Source organism: Balaenoptera ricei, chromosome 16 (genome assembly GCF_028023285.1).
Source record: "Balaenoptera ricei isolate mBalRic1 chromosome 16, mBalRic1.hap2, whole genome shotgun sequence".
Taxonomy (NCBI): Eukaryota; Metazoa; Chordata; class Mammalia; order Artiodactyla; family Balaenopteridae; genus Balaenoptera; species Balaenoptera ricei.
In genome coordinates, this window is record NC_082654.1 from 4,475,155 (window position 1) to 4,503,092 (window position 27,938).

General features: G+C 45.1%; 1 protein-coding gene across 1 annotated transcript; it reads left to right on the top strand.

Annotated features, from left to right (window-relative positions):
• Nucleotides 1-27,411, top strand: MKI67 (marker of proliferation Ki-67). Its single transcript, XM_059899327.1, has 15 exons — nucleotides 1-34; nucleotides 447-645; nucleotides 4,461-4,539; nucleotides 4,631-4,746; nucleotides 7,950-8,016; nucleotides 9,917-9,962; nucleotides 10,407-11,480; nucleotides 12,785-12,960; nucleotides 15,855-16,176; nucleotides 16,266-16,384; nucleotides 16,492-16,663; nucleotides 18,507-18,662; nucleotides 19,630-24,572; nucleotides 25,457-25,900; nucleotides 27,166-27,411. Exons 2-15 carry the CDS (start codon nucleotides 554-556, stop codon nucleotides 27,229-27,231), a joined length of 7,872 nt encoding a protein of 2,623 aa, XP_059755310.1. The 5' UTR covers nucleotides 1-34; nucleotides 447-553; the 3' UTR covers nucleotides 27,232-27,411.
• Nucleotides 27,412-27,938: the final 527 nt, after the last annotated feature.

Genomic DNA, 27,938 nt, shown 5'->3' on the forward strand with positions numbered 1-27,938 from the left:
AACCACTGGTGTCGCCCCGGGAGACTCGTCCTGGGTGAGCTGCGGCCGGGGAGCTTCGGGGGCGGGGGCGTGGGCAGCCGGCCGGGCCGGGGGCCGCGTGGACCACTCGGGGCTCTGCGGGGACCGGCGGCGGAGCGCGGCCTTGGCCCGGCTCGTCCTGGGCTCTGGCGTGGGGTCTCGGTGGGAACTCCCGGGAGCCCAGAGCCTGGCGGGCGGCGTCCTGGACGCAGGTCTCTGGGGGGCGCTGGGTGGTGGGCGCAGCCCCGGGCCTGGCTGGGGCTTCCACCGGGGTCAGGTAAGGCGTGGGTCGGGGCGGCAGGGGCAGCGGTGAATAGTACACGCGACCCCAGTTGGTCACTTACAAGTGACTTCTTAGCTCTTTGCCTTTAGAATAACCCTCACCCCCGCCCCCACCCCGTGTGTTTTATTTTTGTTATTTTGTTCAGTGGCGTGTAAAAGTGCAGTCAAAGGATTGCTTGTTAAGTCTGCTTCAGCAAACCTTTTGATGCCTGACCTTCCGGTACGGATTATAGTCACAATTCCTGTTTAGAAAATGGGTCCTACGAGACGCCTTGTTACCATCAAAAGGAGCGGGGTCGACGGCCCCCACTTTCCACTGAGCCTTCATACCTGCTTGTTTGGAAGGTGAGCCCTGCCCACCCGCGGACAATTTAGACAATTTAGCTTTAAAAAAAACCCTCAGTATTACTAATCAGAGATTAACAGACGAGATACCCAGCTCTAGGAGTAGTCAGCCCTCGAGTTTGCCCAGGACTTCCTGTGTATTGTCAATGCTACTGGTTGTTTATTATGAAATAGAATTCGAAGACAATGTTTTTTTTTTTTAAATGTAGATTTGTCAGATTCTTCCGGCAGGTCTAACAATTTATTTTTTTAAAGACTTTATTTTATTTTTATTTTTTTTATTAACCCATTAACTTTAATTAATTAATTTATTTATTTATTTTATTTTTGGCTGTGTTGGGTCTTCGTTTCTGTGCGAGGGCTTTCTCCAGTTGCGGCGAGTGGGGGCCACTCTTCATCGCGGTGCGCGGGCCTCTCACTGTCGCGGCCTCTCTTGCTGCGGAGCACAGGCTCCAGACGCGCAGGCTCAGTAGTTGTGGCTCACGGGCCCAGTTGCTCCGCAGCATGTGGGATCCTCCCAGACCAGGGCTCGAACCCGTGTCCCCTGCATTGGCAGGCAGACTCGCAACCACTGCGCCACCAGGGAAGCCCGACAATGTTTACACAGTTGTGCTTTTTCAGTCAAACAAAGATTTTTAAATTGATTTGATAAAAATATAACTGGAGAAAAATGTAAAGGATTCTCACATCCTGCTTCACTTCAGACTGTCTTTAGCCGCCGTGTTCCTCTGAAATCTCTCCAAACTGGGCATTCCTTGACTGCTGGGGGATATTATTGAACAAGTGAAGGAAGGAACCTGTGTATGGCTTGTTGGTCTTTTTGGAAAAATGGAAGTGGGAAGGAAAGTCCTTCTGGTTGTGTTTTGAGAACTTCTCTTTTGTTGCCTTGGTGGTGGTGGTGGCAGTAACATCTGGTCCCAGCGTAACAGGCACCATTAATCACAGCCCCTCTCCTTTTCTAACATGTGATGGGGAAGTTACCCTCCCTGTGGAACCCTGACCCCCTTCTACCCACACCCCGTCCTCCTACCAGCCCCACTCCTGCCATGTTCCACCACACTTCAAGCTCTTTCTCACCTTGGTGCTTTTAGCCAGTTCGAACTTTCATCTCTGGAATTTCTCTACCCTCCTACGTGACTGACTGCTTTCCAACTTTCAGAGACAGGATCCATGTTACCTGAGAAGAAGCCTTTACTGAGCCCTGCTCTTGTCTTTCCTAACCCCACACACGGTGGTGAGGCTGTGCTTTGTCTGTCTCACTACTAAGCTCCCCAAGGACAGGGACTGTCGAGTTAATAATTATGTGCTCGGTGTCTGGTATGGGGCCTGGCATATGAGAGGGGATCACTATTTATTTAGCACTCTGGCAGTTGTCCAGTCATAACATCAGCTGGAAAATTGAGTTTGGAATCAGTATGCAGCAGTGGTTATCAACTGAGAGCCGTATTGCCCCCCAGGAGCTATTTGGCAAAGTCTGGAGACATTTTTTTCATGTCACAATGTGGGAGGCACACACCACTGGCGTCAGGGAGCAGAGGTCAGGGTTGCTGCCAAACACCCTACAATGCACAGGACAGCTCCCACTACAGAGAACTAGCTGGCCCCAGATGTCAACAGCACCAAGGTTAAGAACCATTGATCTGCAGTGATTGCTGATGGCAGTCTCCTGCCAAACAGATTCTCAGTTCTAATGAGATAGTCTTTTTCTCTCTCTTGCTGGGATGCTCTGATACCTAAAAATCAAATTCTCTTCTTTGGCTTAAAGTAGCTGTTCACTTTCCATAGCTTCCACTCTCTTCAAAAGGGAAAAACAAGGGCTTCCCTGGTGGCGCAGTGGTTGAGAATCCGCCTGCCAATGCAGGGGACACGGGTTCGAGCCCTGGTCTGGGAAGATCCCACATGCCACGGAGCAACTAGGCCCGTGAGCCAGAACTACTGAGCCTGCGCGTCTGGAGCCCGTGCTCTGCAACAAGAGAGGCCGCGATAGTGAGAGGCCCGCGCACCGCGATGAAGAGTGGCCCCCGCTTGCCACAACTAGAGAAAGCCCTCGCACAGAAAAGAAGCCCCAACACAGCCAAAAATAAATAAATAAACAAATAAATAAATTAAAAAAAAAAAAAAAAGGGAAAAACAAAAAACATTTTGAGGCTTCCCTGGTGGTGCAGTGGTTGAGAATCTGCCTGCCAATGCAGGGGACACGGGTTCGAGCCCTGGTCTGGGAAGATCCCACATGCCGAGGAGCAACTGGGCCCGTGAGCCACAACTACTGAGCCCACGCGTCTGGAGCCTGTGCTCCGCAACAAGAGAGGCCGCGACAGTGAGAGGCCCGCGCACCGCGATGAAGAGTGGCCCCCGCTTGCCGCAACTAGAGAAAGCCCTTGCACAGAAACGAAGACCCAACACAGCCATAAATAAATAAATAAATAAATAAAATTAATTTAAAAAAAAGAAAAGAAACAAAACATTTTGGTACCAAATAGCAGTAATTCTGTTATTATACTGTAGTGATTAAGTGTATTTTTATGCGAGATTTTATAATCCAGAAACCCACTTGTAAGTGTTTGGTCATGATACAGGTAGGAAGGGATATTCTTAGACTCCAGAGGTTCGTATTGAGTACAGAGAGGAGGCATACGGTCTGTTCAAACGTGTAAAACCACAGGATGGTAACAGGAACACCAGAGACCCAAAGAGCCTTGCTAAGGGCATCTCTGGTTAGTTTCTGTGTGGGTTTGGGAATTCTCCCTTCAGCTGTTTCCTGCTGATGTTAGTTTTCTGTAAAAAGACAGGTTGCATCTAGATAATTTGTTGTTGCTTTTAGATTAGTGTCTGTAATGATAGGAGGCTTGTGACTCTGTCAGTTAATAATGTGGTTTATTTATTTATTTATTTTTGGCTGTGTTGGGTCTTCGTTGCTGCATGCGGGTTTCCTCTAGTTGTGGCGAGCTGGGGCTACTCTTCGTTGCCGTGCACGGGTTTCTCTTTGCGGTAGCTTCTCTTGTTGCGCAGCATGGGCTCTAGGCACACAGCTTCAGTAGTTGTGGCTTGCGGGCTCTAGAGCACAGGCTCAGTAGTTGTGGCACACGGGCTTAGTTGCTCTGCGGCATGTGGGATCTTCCCAGACCAGGGCTCAAACCCATGTCCCCTGCATTGGCAGGCGGATTCTTAACCACTGCACCACCAGGGAAGTCCCAATAATATAGTTTTAAAACAATAAAAAGCTCACAAGTTATGAGCATTTACTGTGTGCCAAACAAATGACAGACATGAGCAACTCATTTAATTTTCTGAAGAACACCATGATACGTTTGCCAATGGAGTCCTCTTTGTATATGAAGAAACTGAGACACGGAGAGGCCCTGGCATGAAATAACAGCACTTTTGGTGATGATTAAACCTTTAAACATACATAGCATTACCAATAAACATACATAAACCTTTTTTATAGGAAAAAAAAAAAAAGCACAGAGTACAAACAGTAAGTATTCTCCAAACTGATGTAAGGTACTCCTTTAGTTGGATCTTATAAGCATAGATATTTTAGTGAAAGGCAATTCAATTTTGTATTCTAATATTTTCCATTATAATTATTTTTAAGTACTCTAAGTTTTAATGATTTAAAATAGTTGCTTATACAATACTTATAAAAATTGTGGGCAAAATGCAAAGATCATTTACATTGCCCAGTTTGTCTTTCCTTTATGTCATTACATTTACAGATCAAACATAGAGTCAGATGCTGTTTTATTTTGAATCACTGATGTAAGTTTTTAAAATTGCAGCAACCTAAAAAATCTTTATTCTTTTGAATTAAGGGGTATCGAGTGTGACATTCGTATTCAGCTTCCCGTAGTGTCCAAACAACACTGCAAAATTGAAATCAATGAGCAGGAGGTGAGTGGGTTTTTGGAAGTCTGTTTTTTAAAACTTTTCACTTTTTATCCATTTATTAGTTTACATGTTTTCCTCTCTTTTCTACTTGTAGGCAATATTGTTTAATTTCAGTTCCACAAATCCAACACAAGTAAATGGATCTACTTTTGATAAACCTGTACAGCTAAAACATGGAGATGTGATAACTGTTGTTGATCGGTCTTTCAGGTGGGTAAGAATTAAATGAGCTAAAAATAAATAGACCTTCTGATTCACCAAAAACTAGCCTCACAGTTCATCAGTGATCCTTCTCTAATGCGGGTGAATGTCAGCATGTTTGAGGTTGCCATTCCCAACGCAGTCTTTATCTAAATTCATATGGATCTAGAAGGAATGGCAAGTGAGGTTTATTGTGTGCTCCAGCTCAAAGATTTGAGAGCACGTAACTATGCCAAGGTGGCCACGTCCTAAAGGAGTTTCATTTGGTTGCAAGTGTTGTGAAACTGCATTCATTTTACTTTTTTTATTTTAAAGTAAAATACACTCATAGAGAAAGTTACAAAACGAGATGTATGACCCAACTTACCATGAAGTGACCAGTCTTGTGATCATCACCCATCATGGACCGAATTTTGCTCTCCCTAAATTCCCAAGTTGAAGTCCTAACCCCCAGCTTCCTGGAATGTGGCTGTCTTTGGAAATAGGACCTTGAAAGAGATGATTAAGTTAAAATGAGGCCATTAGGCTGGGTCCTAATTCTACCCGAGTGGTGTCCTTATAAGAAGAGGAGATTAGGACACAGAAGCCAGGGGAGCAGGTGTTCAGAGAGATGACCATGCGAAGAGGCAGCAGAGGGCGGCCAGAGCCAAGGAGAGAGGCCCCGAGGAAGCCAACCCTGCCGACACCTTGATCTTGGACTTCCAGCCTCTGGACCTGTGAGAAAATAAATTTCTCTTGTTTAAGCCACCCGGGGTGTGGCATTTTGTTATAGAACTAATACACCACCCAAGTCATAAACAGAGCATTTCCGGAAGTTTCTTTCATGCATCTTCTAATCATTACTTCTTCCCTGCACCAAGTAAACCACTAATGTGGCTTTTCTGATAGCATGAAAGTCTTTAGAGTTCTACTACCTAAGCATGCATCTCTAACTGCTATGGTTTTGTCTGCCTTTATTAAACTCCATAAATTAGTAACTGAGTTCTGCTCTTACGGTTGTGGGGATTCATAGCATGGATGGGATGGATGAATTCATCCCAGTTTGTTCCTTCTCACTGCTTAAGGATTTCACGGAAATAATATCCACAGTTATATACACAATTACACACAATTTATTCATTCTGGATGGACATCTGAGTAATTTCCAGTTTCTGAAATGAGTCAGAGCTTGCTTTTTATGATAAGATATGGTTAATTTTTTACTAATCTGTCCTGGGTATTTGGAAAAAATGTGTGTTCCACAGCTGCTGGGCGGAGTGCTCTATCTGTGTAGGTCCATCAGATTCAAATTCCTGACTCTAGAATCCTAGTAAATTTTCCCCCTGATTCTTAGTTACCTGGACAGATAAGCTGAAATCACGCATTGAAGATTTTTTTTTTTCTTTTTGTTTTTTAACTGTCAGTTTTTTGCTTCCGATATTTTGAGGCCATACTATGGGTTTAAATTAAGAATTATCTCCTCTTGGCGGATGAAGCTCTATCATGTATCATTCTGAAATGTCCTGTACCTTTAATAATGCTTTTTTAAAATTATTATTAATTAATTAATTAATTTATTTTTTGGCTGTGTTGGGTCATCGTTTCTGTGCGAGGGCTTTCTCTAGTTGCGGCGAGCGGGGGCCACTCTTCATCGTGGTGCGTGGGCCTCTCACCGTCGTGGCCTCTCTTGTTGCGGAGCACGAGCTCCAGACGCGCAGGCTCAGTAGTTGTGGCTCACGGGCCTAGTTGCTCCTCGGCATGTGGGATCTTCCCGGGCCAGGGCTTGAACCTGTGTCTCCTGCATCGGCAGGCAGATTCTCAACCACTGCGCCACCAGGGAAGCCCCCCCCCCCTTTAGTAATGCTTTTGATGAGAGATTTCATACTATAGTTTTGTGGTTTTTTTTAATCACATTGCTTTCAACTTTCATAATCCTTAAGATTTAGACGATCTTTTGCAACCAGCTGTTAGGTATACTTTTGTCTATAACTGGTTGATCTTGATGGATTGACCCTTTTATCATTATAAAATGTGCAGTGTCTCTGAATAACTTTTATCTTACAGTCTATTTTGTCTGGTATTGGTACAGCCTCTCCACCTCTCTTCTGGTTACTATTTGCATGGTATATCTTTTCCCATCATTATCCTTTCATCTTGTTTGTGTCTTTGACTCTAAATTGTGTCTCTTGTAGGCAGATATAGTTGGATCATTTTTGTCATCCATTCTGCCAAATGGAACTCCATCTTCATTTCTGCCTTCATTTGTATTAAATAGATATTTTCTAATTTGAATATCCTGGTTGTTTCTTTTTCTGTGCTTTTTGTGAGTTTGCCTTCATTTTTAAAGGGTATTTTTTATTGGATAGAGAAATAAATATTATTTCTAGGTAGGAAATATTTGATGAGGAATGGAGAACAGAAATATGTCCCCCAAATGAGATGCTGCTCAAATTAAGATTAGTTGAGATGACAAAGTACCTCCAACAAAGACCAGGACATGGGTCATAGGAAGAAGGGCTTGATTCAGAACTCTGGTACCATGAGAAACAATTCCAGACGCTTGGCTGCTTCAGAGCTTACTTAGGTGGCATCTAAATTCGAATCAGGCTGTCTCACCGAGGTACCCGAGTTCAGCGTGTGTTATAAAAGGTTGTTCTGTGAATGGATACCTGAGGTCTGTTAGAACAACCATGTCTCTTGCTAAATATCTTTGCGTCTTGCTAAAATGTGCCTGTCTTTGTTCAGATACAGATGGAGTAAGTGGGAAGCTGAAAAGATCATAGTGATCTTAAAGTATAGCTCTGTGGTTACCCTGTGGTGAATGACAACACAGAGTGATAAAGGTGTCAGATGCCACCCAGCTTCTTGGTTGACCTTCCAAGCCATCAGATGATTTCCACGACCAAAATCTAGCAGACACCGGGTTTTGCTCTCTTGCGCAGTTGGTTCCAACACAGGAGGTGCTCAGGGAAGTTGTTGAATCTTACAGAATAGTCAGGGTTCAGAAATTTAATCCGGTCCCAACCTCTGACTGTGGTGTTCCAAAAGAAATCAATTTACCTAAGTTTTTAGCGTAAAAACACTTTCCTAATTTCTTTCCATGAATAAGGTAATATCTTGAATAAAACCTGATCTTTGTTCCTTGCTCCTTGGACATTAGTCAGATGTGGAAGTTTTATCATTGGTTACAAATCTTTAATCTGAATATGTGCCTGTCATTCTGTGCACTTCAGGTATGAAAATGAAAGTCATCAGAATGGAAGCAAGTCACCTGAATTTCCAGGACAAAGATGGGAACAGGTGATGGGGGATATTATGGAACTTTGGGCTCTGATTCTTTTGCATGATGATATGAACTCATTTATATGCACTTTGACACTGATTTCTCACAAGGGAGAAGGACTTACCAGTTATAGTAGGAAAATGTCACTAAGGTAGTAAAACAAGTTGAACTTAGGTATATTAAGATAATTTAAACTATCCTTCCTCTTTTATTCAAAATGAGAGTACTAGGTGTTACACTTTGGGCCCAAAGTCTCCTAAAGTATCTCACAATATGATTTCGCAAACCTTTGGCTAGGGCAACCCTGACGCAGAACTCAAATTCTAGAACCACATGATCTGGCGGCTCATTTTTTGTCCCATTGTACTCATCGGTCTTTATTCATCCAAAATAATCACATCAGAGTTGTAGGTACCAATGATGCTTCCCAGTTTTGACAGACAGATGACCCACGACACTGGAGGAGAGTTACTGCCCTGTGTCTATCAGTGGAGAAAACATATTCCAAACGGCCCACCTTATTAAATTGCAGTCTGGGCCCATTCTGGGAGATTTAGTAGGACTTAGAAGGTTCTGGGTTAATACTGAGATGTCTTATCCTTGTTACTTTTTATGAAGCTACTCAAGCTATTCTCTTCTGACCAGGTTGGAATTCCCTGGCTTAAGAGTCTTAGCACAGATACTCCTGAAATCAGCAGTGGGCTCTGCATGTGAAGTTCCCTGCTTCTGCTGTGTGCCCTTGCTTCCCCAGAGGACTAACTTTAATGTCAACCCTGCTCATCAGCTTTGGGGGAAAGCTAGCTTTTGAGGTATCCCACCCACCTACCAACCCAGCTTCTAACTTGTTAGTAGGTATAAGGAAACCAACCAAAAAGCTGGACTATGGGTTAGATAAGAGGTCCCAGTGGTCTATGACCTGTTCGTTATCTGGATTGTGATCATGTAAATATTGAAGTTGAATACTTAGAACATGTTATTTGACACTGATTTTTATGGCTATTGGATATTATAGTACAAAAAATATGGGCTTGTATTTTGCACACATTTTTAAATTTTAATTCATTTTTATTGTTCAGTCATATGATTCCTTTTGTCAACTTCAGATCGGAAGTTAGAAACCGAGCCCTCACATGGGAAGTTTGAGAAGCAGCGTATTCAATACCAAGAAATCGGAAATTGATTAAAGAAAGAAGTTAAAGTATTTGCCTTTGGATATATTTTGTGATTTTCCCCCCTAATAATTCAGAGGATATTATTTTTCCTCCTTTGAAACAATATTGGACTTTTATATCTTACATCTGTGTTATTCGGTAGTTGTTCCTCACCCACTAAAAAGCTGCCTGGGAAGGAATGTGAAGGCGGCCCAGTGGGAGGGCTGCATCCCAGCCCGTGCTCTGAGGGTACAGGGCCTCTGGGTGCATCGTTTTCGCTTTTGCCTTAACTTCTGGGCTTTCAGATAAACACTTAGTATCTGCCAGCAATGAGCACACACGCTAAGTGGAGCCCCACTTCACCCACAGGTCCTGTAGCCAACTTTTGATAAAACAGTGTACAGTCAATAGTCTGTGCCCTTGGTAGGTTCCCAGATACTGAGTGTGGATGATGTTTACTTTTAGCTTTGATTCTTCTTTCGTAGAAGTTCAAGGAAGTTATAAAAAGTCACTGAGGTTCAATTTAAGCAGTTTTAATCTTCAAGTTTGTTTCTTATTCTATTACTATATTTTTAAAAAATCAACTGAGAAATGCTTGTGTTATGAGTACCAGCCCAATGTCTTGGGCTCGTTTCTCAAAGTCTCTGAAAGTTCTCTAAGAACAGTTGGGTAGAGAAGGTCATCAACAGGAAGAACATTTTAGTAAATATGACTGTCGGTATTTGAAAAGGCATCTAAATTGCTGTTCTTATCTGCCAATTCACAGGAGCCTTCACGTCGGGTCTCAAGATCTAGCTTCCCTTCCAACCCTGGTTAGTAGTTTTTTTGGTTTTGTCTGGGATCCTGTAAGATTGGTTCTCTATGTAGCTTTGTGGTAAGGAAGGGACAGACATAGGCAGACACCTGAGTTAACTTTTCTCAAGTGATGTATGGGTGCCATATGCTTGTTGGAGGGTCCATGTAGAGATGAAATGTCATGCTCAGTTGTCCCCCCAATTCTGAGCAGATTGATAGCATTGGATGTCTCCTGTTGGTTATAGGAGGTATAGGAGGCTAAAGTGATTTATTTATTTTCATCATGGAACTAGTACCAGAATGCCATTATAATACATTTTGGACATTAAGAAATTTGTAGGCTAAGTGAAAGGCTAGGTTTTTAAGACAATTTGAAATAATTTTAAAATGTGAATATTGCCCATGTGAATCATTGAGAAAATCTCGAATTTCTGCTTCTTATTTCATAACTCATTGTCAAGACGGAAAAGTTCAAGATTCCATTGCCCGTTCAAAATTCACGGAAGAAGCTGCTTCAGGAAGGCCTGTGGTGCACGGGAAGAATGTCACCGGAGCTGGTACTGTCTCAGGTGGCTCAGGAGATCCTGTTGCCGGGAAAACACCTAACAGCGTTCATCCCTCAGAACTTCCCCGAGATAACGGCAGAAATGCAACAGCTCCCACTGCTGGGGATTCTCAAGAAGATTCCAGTGTAACATTGGGGAGCAGTAATGGAGAATTGAAGGCTTCTTCCTCTATAAAGTGTCTTAAGGGTAGTGACCAAAATGAATCTCCCTTTAGGAAGCTTTATGAGTCAATGAAGGTGGAGTTAGATGTGAAATCAGGAAAAGTCAATGTTCTACAGAACCGCAGAAAATCAGGATCACAGAGTCATTGCACAACAGAAAAAGAAAGCACTGGTGGTTTACAGAGTGAGACTCTGGTCTCACTTAAATCCAGACCAAAATCGGGCCAAAGCCCCCAAATTAAGGCAGACCCTGCTTCAGGAGAACAAGGAAGTAGCCAGACTGAGGGAAAGAGGAGTGATGAGGGGCCATTTCAGACCCCCAGGGAGACCAGGAGTCCCAGCATCCTCTGCACAGAGATAGAGATGCTGAAATCCACGACCCCTGTACGATATTCACAACAAAGTCCCTCACGGAGCCGGCGGAGTGAAGACCTGAGTGTTGTCACTGGTGGTGCATCCCTGAACCTAGATCAAAGTGAAGGCTCCAGGGCAGGTAATAAAACGTTTCCTCCTCGGAAGTTCTTACCGAGAATTCAAACGCCCGTGAAAGTTGAGAGTTTTGGAAATACACCGGAAAAACTTTGCCCCAAAAAGAGGAAGAGGATTCCTACAAATGTTGACGATCTGACAACAGAAACAGAGATTCTGCATCAGACAGTTTCAGCTCCATTGGTCCCTGAAGTTGAAAGGAAGATTCAAAGCGATTTTCTCAACAAGCCTGAGAAGCTGGGCGTGGCAGCTGATCCGGTGTGCCCTGGGTTACCGGGTCTCAGCTCAGCTGATGTCAGCAGCTTCGGCGATTCCACGAGTAAGTTTGTTTAACTGTAAATTTATTTCCCCCCCCCAAATTTACGCCTACCTTATGTCTAGATATGAATTAGTGGGACCTACCTTCATTCACGAATGATTAGCTCTGTGAGGCACATAAGGGCACATATTCATCATCTACTCATAGATTTGCCTGAAGACCCAGATAACCAACCAACCAGAAGAAGTACTGGTTATTAGGGAAGAATTAGCAGGGGGTCTAAGGAGATAAGGTGGTCCAAAAACATATTTGATTCTTCTGTCTACCACAAAACAAAGGAGAATAAGCATAAGCATAATTGCTTTTCACAGGAGTTTAATTCTGAACTATAAGCTCTTTTATCCTATGAGTTTGATCCTCTAGAATAAGTCAGTGGAAATCCCTTGGAAATCTTTTCATGTGGGGTGGCTCCTAGAACACACCTGCCCCATCCCCATGGGTTTACGTGCCAGGTGTTCTTTTACGTGCCTTTCAGACACTCATTTCCCATCCTCTATTCTGGCAGCAGGAGGGCCCACGGGACAGGAGTTTTGTTATCTTCCTTTTGCAAATGGGGAAACCAGTAACCTAATGGCACCCCGTGGGTGGCAGAGATGTGACCCGTGGAGCAGGCGTGGTAGCTCCAGGGCCTCCCACGCTCCTCGGGGGCCCCCAGGTGTTCTGATGCTGTGCCCCGCTGTCAGCTCTGCTTCTGCAGGGATCCCCCAGGGCAGGAGTGTGCGGCTCTGAAAGCAGGCCCACGCACATCAGTCACGGAGTCCCCACAAGTCTTACAAACGGGGCGCCTCACTTAGGCAAGGGTTTATATTGACAAGTGGTTCACAAAGATGGATAGTGGGGCTTGGGACGCATGAATTGCCCATCTGTCAATATCACCAGGAGAAGTTTCCAGCTCGAATTCTACTCACTGGATAGGTCTGAGTGAGACCCAAGTGTGAGTCTCTTGGAAAAGCTTTCTCAGGCCACTGCTGAAGCCCCATCCCCATCATCCCCCAGCTCCAAAGTGGGAGCCACTGATCCAGGCCACTCCCTTTATTAAGCTCTGTCCGCACAGGACTTGTCAATGTTTAAAGAAAGTCCTTGTCCTGTCAGGTTGGGACTTGGCATTTAGTGGTTTGTCCTGGATCTTTCCTGAGCTCTTGAAGCAGCATCACCTTCGTCAACATCACAAGAGAGTAAAGGTGTGTGAGGTGCCAGGTTTCAGTGAGCTTACAGTAGGTTTGTCTTTAATGGTAAATGGAAACAAGTCACACCTATGGTACGGTTCTCCTTTGCCCTCTCTACGTCTGTACCCATTCCTCTAGATAAGATGGATGGGGTGTCCCTGAAGAGGAGGCGGGTCTCCTTCGGTGGTCGCCTGAGACCTGAATTATTTGATGAAAACTTACCTCCTAACACACCTCTCAAAAGAGGAGAGACACCAAAGCAAAGATGGTCTCTGGTCACCCACACGCCAACCGTCCTGAAGAAAATCATCAAGGTGAGTTTACCCACTGGTCCCCCCTTCGGGTCTGATGATAGCGCACATCCTTGGTCCATATTCTTTCCAACCCCTCACACTAGTAGAATGACGATGAACACCTTTTTCTTTCTAATAACAAAGTAAAAATATAAAAGTCTCTGTGAGAGCTCATTCATGCGGGTGTTGGGAAATGAACACCTGGGTTCCTAACCACGGCCCGAGGGTGACTGAGCACAGGTGGGTCCTCAGGACTTTCCTTCTCTGCAGAGGCCTCTGCTGACCACACTTCCAGGGCCAGGTGGTCATGCTAGGGTTATAGTAAATACATTTGGAAAGACTCTAGAGGCATCATGACACAGAACCATAAGGTTTTGGTGTTTTTCCCTTTTAGAATTACAAGGTGAAAAGAAAAATCTTGGATGGCAGCACACCCATGATTTTCATCATCAGCTCTTTACAGTTTTTCATCACCTACCCTAGGCTGTGATCTTAGGTCTCTAGAACGGGGTTGGCCCACAGCTCGCCTTCATCAGAGGGCCTGGGAAGTCTTTAATTTCCTTTCACACTAACAGGTGTGTGAGGTATGTCTCCTTTCCTTTCCTTTTATATGGGCTCCTGGAAGTGAGTGGCTGTCTTTCCATGCAGATCAAAGGTGGTTAAATTCCCACGGACGGTGTTTCCTTGGACTTAGATAAGAGCCTCACTCATGAGGAAGTTCCTTTCATCTTTCCACCTGAAATACCCCAATTAAGAATTGTTTGGTGCCTTCTCCCCCCCCCCCCCTTTTTTTTTTTTTTAAGTGAGAGAGATAGACTCCCATCTCTACCATATACTTGCCAGACACTGTTTGAAAAGTTTGGTGCTTCCAGGTTTAAACAGTTTGGGATTGACAGGTACACACGGCTATATTTAAAATAGATAACCAACAAGGACCTGCTGTGTAGCACAGGGAACTCTGCTCAATATTCTGTAAACCTAAATGGGAAAGGAATTTGAAAAAGAATAGATATATGTATAAATGAATCACTTTGCTGTACACCTGACACTAACACAACATTGTTAATCACCTATACTCCAATATAAAATAAATAGAAAGCCTGGTGGTACTGAATTCTCTTAGCTTTTGCTTGTCTGTAAAGCTTTTGATTTCTCTGTCGAATCTGGATGAGATCCTTGCCAAGTAGAGTAATCTTGGTTGTAGTTTCTTCCCTTTCATCACTTTAAATATATCATGCCACTCCCTTCTGGCTTGGAGAGTTTCTGCTAATAAATCAGCTGTTAACCTTAAGGGAGTTCCCTTGTATGTTATTTGTCATTTTTCCCTTGTTGCTTTCAGTAATTTTTCTTTGTCTTTAATTTTTGCCAATCTGATTACTATGTGTCTCTGCGTGTTTCGCCTTGGGTTTATCCTGTATGGGACTCTCTGTGCTTCCTGGACTTGGGTGGCTATTTCCTTTCCCATGTTAGGGAAGTTTTCGACTATAATCTCTTCAAATATTTTCTCTGGTCCTTTCTCTCTCTCTTCTTCTGGGACCCCTATGGTGCGAATGTTGTTGCGTTTAATGTTGTCCCAGAGGTCTCTTAGGCTGTCTTCATTTGTTTTCATTCTTTTTTCTTTATTCTGTTCTGCAGCAGTGAATTCCACCATTCTGTCTTCCAGGTCACTTATCCGTTCTTCTGTCTCAGTTATTCTGCTATTGATTCCTTCTAGTGTATTTTTCATTTCAGTTGTTGTATTGTTCATCTCTGTTTGTTTGTTCTTTAATTCTTCTAGGTCTTTGTTAAACATTTCTTGCATCTTCTCGATCTTTGCCTCCATTCTTTTTCCCAGGTCCTGGATCATCTTCACTATCATTATTCTGAATTCCTTTTCTGGAAGGTTGCCTATCTCCACTTCATTTAGTTGTTTCCCTGGGGTTTTATCTTGTTCCTTCCTCTGGTACATAGTCCTCTGCCTTTTCATTTTGTCTATCTTTCTGTGAATGTGGTTTTCGTTCCACAGGCTGCAGGATTGTAGTTCTTGCTTCTGCTGTCTGCCCTCTGGTGGATGCGGCTATCTAAGAGGCTTGTGCAAGTTTCCTGATGGGAGGGACTGGTGGTGGGTAGAGCTGACTGTTGCTCTGGTGGGCAGAGCTCAGTAAAACTTTAACCCGCTTGTCTGCTGATGGGTGGGGCTGGGTTCCCTCCCTGTTGGTTGTTTGGCCTGAGGCGACCCAGCACTGGAGCCTACCTGGGCTCTTTGGTGCGGCTAATGGCGGACTCTGGGAGGGCTCACGCCAAGGAGTACTTCCCAGAACTTCTGCTGCCAGTGTCCTTGTCTCCATGGTGAGCCACAGCCACCCCCCGCCTCTACAGGAGACCCTCCAACATTAGCAGGTAGGTCTGGTTCAGTCTCCTGTGGGGTCACTGCTCCTTCCCCTGGGTCCCGATGTGCACACTACTTTGTGTGTGCCCTCCAAGAGTGGAGTCTCTGTTTCCCCCAGTCCTGTCAAAATCCTGTAATCAAATCCCACTATCCTTCAAAGTCTGATTCTCTAGGAATTCCTCCTCCCATTGCCGGACCCCCAGGTTGGGAAGCCTGACGTGGGGCTCAGAACCTTCACTCCAGTGGGTGGAATTCTGTGGTATAAGTGTTCTCCAGTTTGTGAGTCACCCACCCAGTAGTTATGGGATTTGATTTTATTGTGATTGCGCTCCTCCTACTGTCTCATTACGGCTTCTCCTTTGTCTTCGGATGTGGGTATCTTTTTTGGTGAGTTCCAGTGTCTTCCTGTCGATGATTGTTCAGCAGTTAGTTGTGATTCCGGTGCTCGCGCAAGAGGGACTGAGCGCACGTCCTACTCCGTCATCTTGAACCTACAGAGAAGTTATATTTGTGGTAAGGTTTCTTATGCACATTTAAATCTTGTCAGGAGCAGCCGCAGCCATCAGGGAAAGAAGATTCTTCAGAAGTCTGTCTGGAAGTGACTGCACAGGATGCATTCACGAGGTCTCCAGCTCCTAACACTGCTCCCGCTTCTCCACATGCACCCGACCGATGCCGTAGGTTATCCAAGGCGTCTTCCATCTCCAGCGACAGCAGATCTCCACATCAGACAGATATTCCCAAGAGAGGAGGGAGAAAAAGTGGCAACCTGCCCTCCAAGAGAGCTTCCCTGGATCGAAGCCAGCATGGCATCTTACAGATGATTTATTCCAAGAGAAGGAGTGGCGCTTCTGAGGCCAATTTAGTTGGTTAGTGTTGTATCAGCAGATAGGTTTCAAGGTTGATTTTCTCGTTAGTGCCGGTTTTGAAAAGTCTCAACATCTTTTCCCTGTGACAGTGGCAAAATCGTGGGCAGACGTGGTAAAACTTGGTACCAAGCAGACCCAGACCAAAGCTGTTAAACGTGGCCCTCCAAGACCCCTGAGCAAAAGGCAAAGAAGAACCAATACTCCGAAGGTAAGTGTTCCAATGTGAATTGCTCTTTGACACATAATATGATTAAGGGATACATTAAGTGTGGATTGAGGCTTTGACACTTTGTTGATTTCCTGATTGTTTTCCAGAAGCCGACTGGCATCATTCACAATCAATTTAGCACAGGCCATGCAAACTCTCCCTGTACCATAATAATAGGGAAAGCTCACATCGAGAAAGTGAACGGGCCGGCTCGGCCCTACAGGATGCTGAACAACTTCGTGGTCAATAAACCAATGGACTTTAGTGAAGATCTTTCAGGTAAAAGCATAGCCATGGCTCTTAGGAACCAGAAACCTTTCATCCTCCTGTGTGGGTCCACATGGGTGGGTATCACGTTTGTTTATCTGCTGTGCATGGGACAGGAGGACAAACAATCTAGTCAACTCGGAGGGTCATGATATTCAAGGAAGAGGGTGCTGGATTGGAGAACAAGGCCAGGTCCCTGACGATTTGGGGTCACGTGGCCTGTAGGAAGCAGGTATGGCAGGAAATGCACATCTTTACCTGGGAGAGCAGCACAGGTATACGACGTTGACAGCGGCTTTATGGTGAAGAAAGCAGCCTTGCTCTTATAATTGCCAGGGGTGGAGCAATTGGTTTGAGTGATATTTTGCTTCTTCAAGATTTCCTTTCCTTCCATGTAGCTTAGCTGGTTCGTGAAGCAAAGGCTTCTTTGAGCCATTCATAGTTGAGCCAGTATTGCCATTTTCAGTAAAAGTGTGATGTGAGCTGCTGATACTTGTACCGGATTAGAACCACGGCAGGGCCCTAGGTTTGGGATGTTATGCTACTTCGTTTGACCAGTAGTTTCCATTCTGAGCACTTCTGGAGGGAGGTGACACTTGAATCCATTAGGTGGAATCTTGTTTTTATTTCCTGGCAGATTTTAAGATGGGAGAATTGTTGTACCACTTATAAAACCCATGCAAGATACCCTCCAATTAGAATCACATTTGGATCAACATATTTAGCTTTTTAAAAGCAAACTATAAAAATGTAGAACAGTGATAGCCAGAGTTCTGATAGCATGCTCCATGAGTGAAAAACAATTTGAGCTTATACCACCCAATATGCAGATATATGTGTATCTGTGTATCCTTGTAAATTATGCACACGTGTGAGTGTACTACTACATATGTTACGAAGCATTGAAGACAAATTCTCAAAAATATTTATAAGATAAATAGAAGTTTAAATAGTACCTGGGATGGTAAATTTTCTCAGCCTTCCTTCAAAACATTTTTCTTAGACACTCAGCAAAGGCCACCCCTCGGTGTTAGTACTTTTATGACAAAACATTAATATGTGATGAAATAGTAAATCTTGGATATTTTAAGTAAGGCCTGAACGGTGGCAGAGGAATGAGCTTTTTAAGTGAGTTGCCTGGCTTGGGTGCCTTCAGAACAGGCTTCCCAAACACAATTTGCAGACGGCTGCCAGACTGAGAGAGCGTTTTGGTCCATTGATGTCAGAATGAGAAAAGTAAGGAGAACAGGAGGAGAATGAGAGTTTGAGAAACTTAAATCTTCCCTTTAGAGTACTGGATGGGTTTGCTTGTTTGTTTTCTGAGATTATGTTAGTACTACCTTTTGGTGTTAAAATGAAAAGATGGTGATATGATTACTTGACAGTACTAAAAATGGGCGGTCCTATCTCACTTTTAAAATTTGGACATTTTATTTGTACATAAACTCTAGTACGGCATAACCTAGGACTTACCGAAGGAGCATGAGGGCCCTAGATTTGGGGAAGCATGGAGAGGGACCCTGAAGGGCAGCCTCTGTCCTCTGGCCAGGGCTCACAGCTGGAGTTTACTCTAGAAGAGGGTGGACATCGACTTCCTTCATTCCATTTTCTTTCCAAGAGGAAGGCCAGAGAAGAGGCCATATATGAGTCTAACTTCCCATTGCCTTCTTCAAAAAATGGGTTCACAGCTGATGCATCAACCTCTCCCATGAGACCCTGTCTCCCAGAAGTTCTAGGGTGTGATCTGTTGTTTGCCTTCTGACATTTCCTCTGTTGTACGTGAGGACGGGCGTGCTTGTTTGCAGGTGTGAGCAGTCTGTCTGTTAACTGTTTTTCCACTATTTTCATGTAACAGGGCTGCCTGAAATGTTCAAGACTCCAGTGAAAGAGAAACCACAAAGGGTGAGCCTGTGTCCCTCCACTTTTTCAAATTCAGAGGATTTGCTTGGAAAAGAGCTTCCAGTACCTCATTCAGGAGAAAAACCTCTGCTGTGCGCTTCAGAAAATTCTGGTTGGTTTCCTTTTTTTCCCCTGGCACTTTGATCTTTTCAGTGGAAACTGTAGATGGTCTTCTTTTTTCACAACAGCTACTGTATTATTTATTTCTCTACGACAGATATTCCTGATAAAGTACCATGTCCAGCTTCCCTGTCCCACTGTTTTTAGGGGAGGTTTCTGTCAGCAGCTGAACCAGCACTGGCTTTCAGAGACTTGCGTGAAAAGGCATGCCTGTTTACTAACCGTAATCTACGTGTGTACACGTGGCCTTCTTCACTTAGCATAAGTAAAGAGGATGACAAGCAGGAAAGTGTAATGATCTCTCATCATACCTATATGTAAATTACTCAAATGTGAAAGTGCTGTCAGTTACCAAAGAGAAAGGCAGCAGGTGTGCACCGCGCAGGTAGTCCTGTTAATCTCTGGTTGGGCACCTGCCGCAGGATGAGAGTGAGATGTGAGTCTGTTTCTCTCTCGTTTACACTGGTCACCAAGTTTCTTTCATAGAGGGGACAGCGTGCTACACTCAAGATGCTTCCTGTCACTAAAGAATTGATGTTTCCTGTGTAACGTGGACCCTTAGCGTACTAAGTATAATCCATATTATTGCATTGGTGGTCCAGCAGATGAAGCAGCTGTTTCTCACATTTGATGAAAAAAATGTCTGTGTTCAGCTCACTGAGACCTGGCTGGCAGCCTTCAGGTGACCCTTCTTAAGGAATGTTTTTCTTTTATCCAATCCCCATAGACCCTTACCACTGCCTATGCATGACCCCACTCTGTGTCACCCAAAAACATTGTTCTTAATTGTGTGTGGTTCATGTCAGACAGATTTATGGCCACATAAGCAGCCTCATATCCTGAGGTGGATGGGAGGCTGGGTTATTGGTCCTTAAATAATACCTCATGAGGCTAAAACACCACATTGGCACATACAGTGCACAGAATATACTCATCATGTATGTGTTAATTTCTTATAGGACAGAATGTGTTCCCCGGGACTCAAGATGCACCAAAAGAGCTGTCTGATCAAAGTTCTGCAAGCCCTGCCTTAAGACACCAGTGTATTAAAATAAATGAAAGTATTATGAAAACTCCGAGGAACGTGTATAAAACAACAGGTGCTGAGATGAAAACTCCAGCGTTTGAGGCAACGACACCAAAGACAACATCTAGTGCAAACAAGTTTAGAAGGTCCATGGAGCTCAGAAGCTCACAGACACCAGGTGTAGAGTGTAAATACGAAGGCACAAAACCTGACACTCTTGAGAATGTCTTGGGAAGGTGTCTGAGGAAAACACCACAACCAGAGCAGAAGCTGGAGGGAGACGTGAAGGAAAGTGAAACATGTACAAAAAACATGGAATCAAAAGAAAATTCCAAAACGATGATAGCTGTGAGGAGATCAAGAAGAGCTTCAGAGCTGAAGTGTGAACTAGCAGCAGGCCTGACCGCCCTCGAGAGCTTGCAGGAGCCAGAGCCTGAGGAAGACCAGCTGGACATCCCAAGTCTCCTGCAGACCCCAGCTCATGCCAAGGAAGCAGTGGATGCAGAGAACAAAGCCACAAAAATGCGCTGTAAACCTCCCAGATCAGGCACAGTCGGCACGCCCACCAGGACAAACACACAGCTCAGGACGCCTTCCTGGAAAGTGGATGCAGAAGATGCCTCAGCCCTCGGGAAACTCACACAGACACCAGGGAAAACCATGCCCATGCACAGAGAACCAGGTGATGATAAAAGCATCAAATTGTTTAAGGAAACTCCGAAGCAGAAACTGGACCCTGCGGAAAATGTAGCTGGAAGTAAGAGGCGGCCAAGGACACCCAAGGGAAAGGCCCCACCTCTGGAAGACCTGGCTGGCTTCAAAGAGCTCTTCCAAACCCCACATCATGCCAAGGAACCCCTGATTGATGACAAAACCCCCAAAATGCTCTGCCAATCTCCACAGCTAGAAGCAGTGAACACACCAAGTAGAAAGGGGCGTCTCAAGACACCTTCCCAGAAAGTGGCTGTGCAGGAAGACCTCTCAGCTCTCAGGAAGCCCACACGCTCACACAGAGAACCAGAGGGTGGTGACAGAGGCATTGCAGTGTCTCAGGAAGCTCCAGGAGAGAAACTGGACCCTGCAGAAAATGTAACTGGAAGCACGAGGCGGCCAAGAACACCCAGGAAAACGGCCCCACTGCTGGAAGACCTGGCTGGCTTCAAAGAGCTCTTCCGAACCCCAGATCATGCAGAGGAACAAATGACTGAGGACAGAACCCCCAAAGTGCTCTGCCGATCTCCGCCACCAGAACCAGTTGTTACATCAACCAGCATGACCACAGGTCTCAAGACACCTTCCCAGAAAGTGGCTGTGCAGGGAGACCTCTCGGCTCTCAGGAAGCCCACACACTCACACAGAGAACCAGAGGGTGGTGACAGAGGCATTGCAGTGTCTCAGGGAACTCCAGAAGAAAGGCTGGACCCTGCAGAAAATGTAACTGGAAGCAAGAGGCAGCCAAGGATACCCAAGGAAAAAGCCCCACCGCTGGGAGACCTGGTTGGCTTCAAAGAGCTCTTCCAAACCCCAGATCATGCAGAGGAACAAATGACTAATGAGAAAACCACCACAATACCCTATAAATCTCCAGCAGTAGAACCAGTCACCAGGCAAACAGGTAGAAAGAGACGGCTCAGGTCACTGCCAGGGAAAGTGGATGTAGAAGAGCCCTCAGCGCTCAGGAAGCCCACACAGACACCAGGGGGAGCCAGGCACTCAGACAGAGAACCAGCGGATGGTGATAAAAGCATCAAATTATCTAAGGAAACTCCAAAGCAGAAACTGGACTCAGCAGAAAATGTAAATGGAAGCAAGAGGCCGCCAAGAACACCCAAGGAAAAGGTCCAATCTCTAGAAGACCTGGCAGGTTTCAAAGAGCTCTTCCAAACCCCAGATCATGCCAAGGAACCAAGGGCTGTTGTCAAAACTCCCAAAATGCTCTGCATGTCCTCCCAACCACAGCTAATTGTCACACCAACCAACATGAAGAGATGGCTCAAGACACCTCTGGGGAAAGCGGATACAGAGAAAGAGCTCTCAGCATGCAGAACGACACAGTCACCAGGGGAAACTAGACACTCAGAGGGAGAACCAGTAGATGATGATAAAAGCATCATATTGTTTCAGGAAACTCCAAATCAGAAACTGGACTCATCAGAAAATGTAAATGGAAGTAAGAGGTGGCCAAGAACACCCAAGGAAAAGGCCCCACCGCTGGAAGACCTGGCTGGCTTCAAAGAGCTCTTCCAAACCCCAGATTGTGCCAAGGAACCAACGACTGATGACAAACCCACCAACATACCTTGTCAATCTCCACAACCAGAACCAGTGAACACACCAAGTAGAAAGGGGCGTCTCAAGACACCTTCCCAGAAAGTGGATGTACAGGAAGATGTCTCGGCTCTCAGGAAGCCTCAACAAACACCAGGGGAAACCACACACTCACAGAGAGAACCAGGGGGTGGTGACAGAGGCATTGCAGTGTCTCAGGAAACTCCAGGAGAGAAACTGGACCCTGCAGAAAATGTAACTGAAAGCAAGAGGTGGCTAGGGACACCCAAGGAAAAGGCCCCACCCCTGGAAGACCTGGCTGGCTTCAAAGAGCTCTTCCAAACCCCACATCAAGCCAAGGAACCAATGACTGAGGACAGAACCCCCCAAATGCTCTGCCGATCTCCACCACCAGAACCAGCTGTTACATCAACCAGCATGACCAGACATCTCAAGACACCTTCCCAGAAAGTGGCTGTGCAGGGAGACCTCTCGGCACTCAAGAAGCCCACACAAACACCAGGAGAGGCCACACACTCACACAGAGAACCAGAGGGTGGTGACAGAGGCATTGCAGTGTCTCAGGAAACTCCAGAAGAAAACCTGGACCCTGCAGAAAATGTAACTGGAAGCAGGAGGTGGCTAAAGACACCCAAGGAAAAAGCCGCACCGCTGGAAGACCTGGCTGGCTTCAAAGAGCTCTTCCAAACCCCAGATCATGCAAAGCAACCAATGACTGATGAGAAAACCACCACAATACCCTATAAATCTCCAGCAATAGAGCCAGTCACCAGGCGAACAGGTAGAAAGAGACGGCTCAAGTCACCACCAGGGAAAGTGGATGTAGAAGAGCCCTCAGCGCTCAGGAAGCCCACACAGACACCAGGGGAAACCATGCACACACACAGAAAACCTGTAGGCGATGAAAATGACATCAAAGTGTTTAAGGAGACTTTAAGGCAGAAACTGGTCTCAGCAGAAAATGTAATTGGCGTCAAGAGTTGGCTAAGAAAATTTAAGGAAAAGGCTCAACCCCTGGAAGACTCGTGCAGTTTCAAGGAGCTCTTCCAAAAGCCAGATAAGGCCAAGGAACCAATGAGTGATGTTAAAATCGCTCCAGTGTCCTGCCAATCTCCACCAGCCAAACCAGTCCCCAGACGAACAAGTAGAAAGAGACGGCTCAAGTCACCACCAGGGAAAGTGGATGTAGAAGAGCCCTCAGTGCCCAGGAAGCCCACACAGACACCAGGGGATATGCAGAGAGAGCCTGTATGTGATGAAAAAGACAGCAAAGCGTTTAAGGAAAATTCAAGGCAGAAATTGGTCTTGGCAGAAAATGTAATTGGCATCAAGAGTCGGCTAAGAACATTGAAGGAAAAGGCTCAACCTATGGAAGACTCGGGCAGTTTCAACGAGCTCTTCCAAAAGCCAAGTCAGGCCAAGGAACCAGTGAGTGATGTTAATATAGCTCCAGTGCCCTGCCAATCTTCACCAGCCGGACCAGTCACCAGGCCAGCAAGTAGAAAGAGGCGACTCAAGTCACTGCCAGAGAAAGTGGATGTAGAAGAGCCCTCAGCACCCAGGAAGCCCACACAGACACCAGGGGATATGCAGAGAGAGCCTGTATGTGATGAAAAAGACAGGAAAGTGATGAAGGAAACTTCAAGGCAGAAACTCAACCCTGCAGAAAATGTAACGGGCATCAGGAGTCGGCTAAGAACATTTAAGGAAAAGACCCAACCCATGGAAGACTCATGCAGTTTCAAAGAGCTCTCCCAAAAGCCAGATCAGGCCAAAGAACCGGTGAGTGATGTTATAATCACTGCAGTGCCCTGCCAGTCTCCACCAGCCGCACGAGTCACCAGGCCAGCAAGTAGAAGGAGGCAGCTCAAGTCACCACCGGGAAAAGTGGACCTAGAAGAGCTCTCAGTACTCAGAGAGCCCATCCAAACAGCAGGGGAAACCACGCACAGAGAACCAGTAGGTGATGAGAACAATATCAAAGTGTTTAAGGAAACTTCAAGGCAGAACCTGGACTCAGCAGAAAATGTAATTTGTGTCAAGAGTCGGCTAAGAACATTTAAGGAAAAGGCCCAACCCCTGGAAGATCCGGCCAGTTTCAAAGAGCTCTTCCAAAAGCCAGATCAGGTCAAGGAACTGGGAAACAATGCTTCTGGAGTTAAGAGAGCCCCAAAGCAAGCAGCAGACAGAAGAAGACCTGTAGAAATATCCCGAAGAGTCCTCAGGGCCCCTAAAGTAAGGTTCACGGGAGACCCTGTGGGCAGCAGAGACCCTGTAAAATCACCAGGTGAAAGCTGCATCTCCCCGTCCCCCAAGAGGAAACTGGGAGAAGATGCAAGGGTTGTGGGCAGGAAGAGGCTATGCCCCACGATGGCTGCACAGGACCCTGAGGAAGAGAAGCCCCTCCAGAAGAAGCAGAGGACAGCCCCCAGGGAGAGACGGGAGCCCCCCAAACCCTCGGGCGTGAAGAAGAGAAGCCTGAGGATTTTGGCACAAAGGACTAAACCTGTGGGAAACCTGCCCAACAATGACGTGAAAACTAAAGCTACGGATCCACAAGGAGAAGCCGCGCACGCTCCAAATAAGGTGATGCAATCGTGTGATGCAATCGTGTGATGTAATCGTACCATGTCATCTTGGGTGGATGCTCTCCATTCTCGTATAACGTTTGCTATAAACTGTACATAACCCAAATGTATGTGTGGGTACCCTTTCCCCATGGGGTCCGCCTTCAACACAGTGAGTAACTGCAGACCTTCGTAAAGCATCCTTTGGGGATTTCTAGAGAGAATAGGCTAATTTGGGAAAATAACTGGTCAAAATTATTATTACACATTTTGCCAAGAACTTCTCGGGAAGTGACTGAGTTGTGTTCACCTTCAAAGGTGTGGAACTTTGTGCCGAGAAAAAGTGGGCAATTCAGTCCTGCCTTGTTCCAGACACCGAGACCTGGAGTGCTGGGTAGAAGTAGTATCTGCGTCAGTATTTAAACAATTAGAACAATTTACACGGGGCGTGTGTCTTGGGAAGACCATAACTGTCAAGGCTGTCAGATAGAGAAGCTTGTAAATTCGATTCCAGAAATAGAGATTTTCCTGTCCTGCTCTATCAATGATTGTTAAAGGATTAGGAATTCACTTACTACCTGAATAATGGGGCATTCTCCTGGAATACCCTTTTAACGCTTGTTATAATCAGACGTATATGACATTCAGACATTGTGATTGGAATTTATACTGAATTCCTTACTTATGGTTTATCAGTAGAAATGGTGATTTCTCCATTGGAACAAAGTGACAGGCACTCCCTTGACTCGATTAGATTACTGGCATCTTAGAAATTGAACGAATGGAAAATTTTCCAATTAATTCCCCTTTGAGTTCACTTTCGAATGATTTTCTCCATGTTGAGTTTTAAGATTTGTATTCCTCATTCTTGACGTTTTTTGGATGTCTTTTGAATTTTTTTAGGGAATGTCCCTGCGTACCAGGCGCCCCACTAAAACCAATATAGAGGAGCAAAGACCTGGGGTTCTTATATCAGCAGGAAAGATGAAAATAAAGAGAAGTGAAAAGAAGTCCCTGAAGACCTCCCAAGAGATGAAGCTACAAAGCCCAGAAGATGGAGCCGAGACTCCTACCTCTGGGGGCAAAGTTCAAGAGAGAAGGAGGCACTTGAGATCTGGGAAGCAGAATCAGAAGCCTTTGCCTGATGCAACAGAGGAGACAGCAAGGCAGGAAAGGGTGGAAATCCCCGTGAAGAAGCAGGAAGAGAAAGAAGCAACGGAATATTCAGACTTCAAGGGTTTGAGATCCAGAAAGATTACTCTCCGCCCTCGAGGAAACACTTCGGAGGGTGAATCCGAGCAGAGAGTAACCCGGGGTGCCAGGAGATGTGCCAACAGCCTTCAAAAGGCAAGTAATTTCCTGTTTCTCTTTTTTTAAGTGCATAGAATGTTTCAATATAATTTTTGCCCCATGTTGCTAGAGCAGACACAGCACATGATATGTAATAACACACCACCAGCTCCCGGTTAGACTAATGTTAAGAGGCATGAATCTAAACCACATTTTGTGGCTCTATATTCAGGTGTATCTGGGTTAGGAATTCCACTTTGAATAGTAAATTCACATTATAAAGTCATCATTCAGGAAAAACAAGGGATGGGACTTCCCTGGCGGTCCAGTGGTTAAGACTCTGAGCTTCCACTGCAGGGGGCTCGGGTTCAATCGCTGGTCGGGGAACTAAGATCCTGCTTGCCGTGGCCAAAATTTTTAAAAAAAGGAAGAAAAAGGGATTTATCCAGTTAGTATTTTCTGACTGCTTATTGCATACCCTGTATTAAGATTCCAGGCAGCTGTCTTCAGTCTCTGGTTAGAGACTGAATGAAACTTCCAGAGGGGTAACGCCTGATTTTGAAGGCGTCCCTTTGGCAAGCTGGGATGAAGAACAGGTGGAGGTGTGTTTAGCTGGGTAGTACTGTTAAGAGTTCCCATCCGGGAGGCAGTCTGGTGTCCTTTGTCCCATCCCACATGCGCTCTCCACTCACACTCACGTAGCATTGAGGGACGGTCCCCTTCAAACACATCAGTTGTTTAGAAGACCCAAAAGGTTTTGGCCTGAGAAAAAAACCAGGCCGAAATCTTTTGAGTCTTCTGGTTTTTAATTTGTTTCACATCTGGTCAAGTTGAGATTTTTAAGAACCTCTTTTTTATTTGTAATAAAAGTTGACAGCTTGATTTTTTTCAAAACAGTCAACCAACTGCAAACACTTGTTAATAAAGGTCTTAAATAATTGTCTTTGTGTATAAAAGAAAAAAAAGATTTCAGCCTGATGATACATTTGAATTCACTTTTCCTGAATGGTATTTATGAAAATTAGTGAAAATATACGTATTTGTGTGGAAATTTTCTTTCTCTTTTTATGATGTATTAACTTAAAAATAGCTTACAAACCTTTCTATCAAAGGACACAATATTTAACTTTAAAAAATTAAATAGTAAAAACAGTTTAAGGCAACTTTTACAGGCTCTATCTTAAAGTTTATTTCCAACCTCAAGATTAATTTTCTAGGACTAAAGGCCTGCATCACACCTAGAAAGGATCGGGGTTTTTGCAGAGTCGGTTACAAAAATTGTTCTTTTAAATTACTTGAGTTATATTTTTGTTCCCAAACAGGAAAATGACAATGTGGGTGTCAAGAAAATAAGAACCAGAAGTCATCGAGACAGTGAAGATAAATAGCCAAGAAGTTTAAAAGGGAAAAACATGTAATGAATTTAGTTTAGCGATAAGTTGTAGTACAATATTTGCCGTAAACTTTAAAGTGAATTCTGTAAATAATGCTGTCTGGAGGGGAGGGCAGGTTTAAGGGAAGAAAGCTTGGAATTTTCTGACTCTGAATAGTTTATTCAAAACCCCCATATGGAGGTTATGAAGGAGACCGCTGGGTCTCCTAAACTGATAAAAATTTAAAACTTGGGTGGGTGGGGGGCAGGGGCGGGGGAGGGTTTGCCAAGGTGTGGGCTTCAACTTGGCGAGATGAAGCCCTGGAGTTTGTGATGTCCACGGTCAACCCCCATTGGCCGTGGGCTCAGGCACTTGCCACGCTGTGTTGTAAATGCTTGTGTGTGTGTCTGTGTCCTTCTGTGTCCTCCATCTGAATGTGAAAGGCGGGGCTTCTATCCTGCATCCCCAACACCAGGCAGGCTCTCTGGAAACATGAATGAGGGGGTATAGGAAGAGAAAAATGAAAGTTACAAGAAATACCTTTACACTGGGGAGACCTCGGGTCCAGGCACTAGGGCTGTGGGTCATCTGCCCAGGACTGTCCTCTCCTTGATGTCCTGACCACTTAAGGGAATAAATGTGTGATTTGGAGGACAGTTTGTGATGCCATTTTCAGGGTAACGATGAGACTTTGAGGAATGACGGGTAGCTTGCCTTTTTCA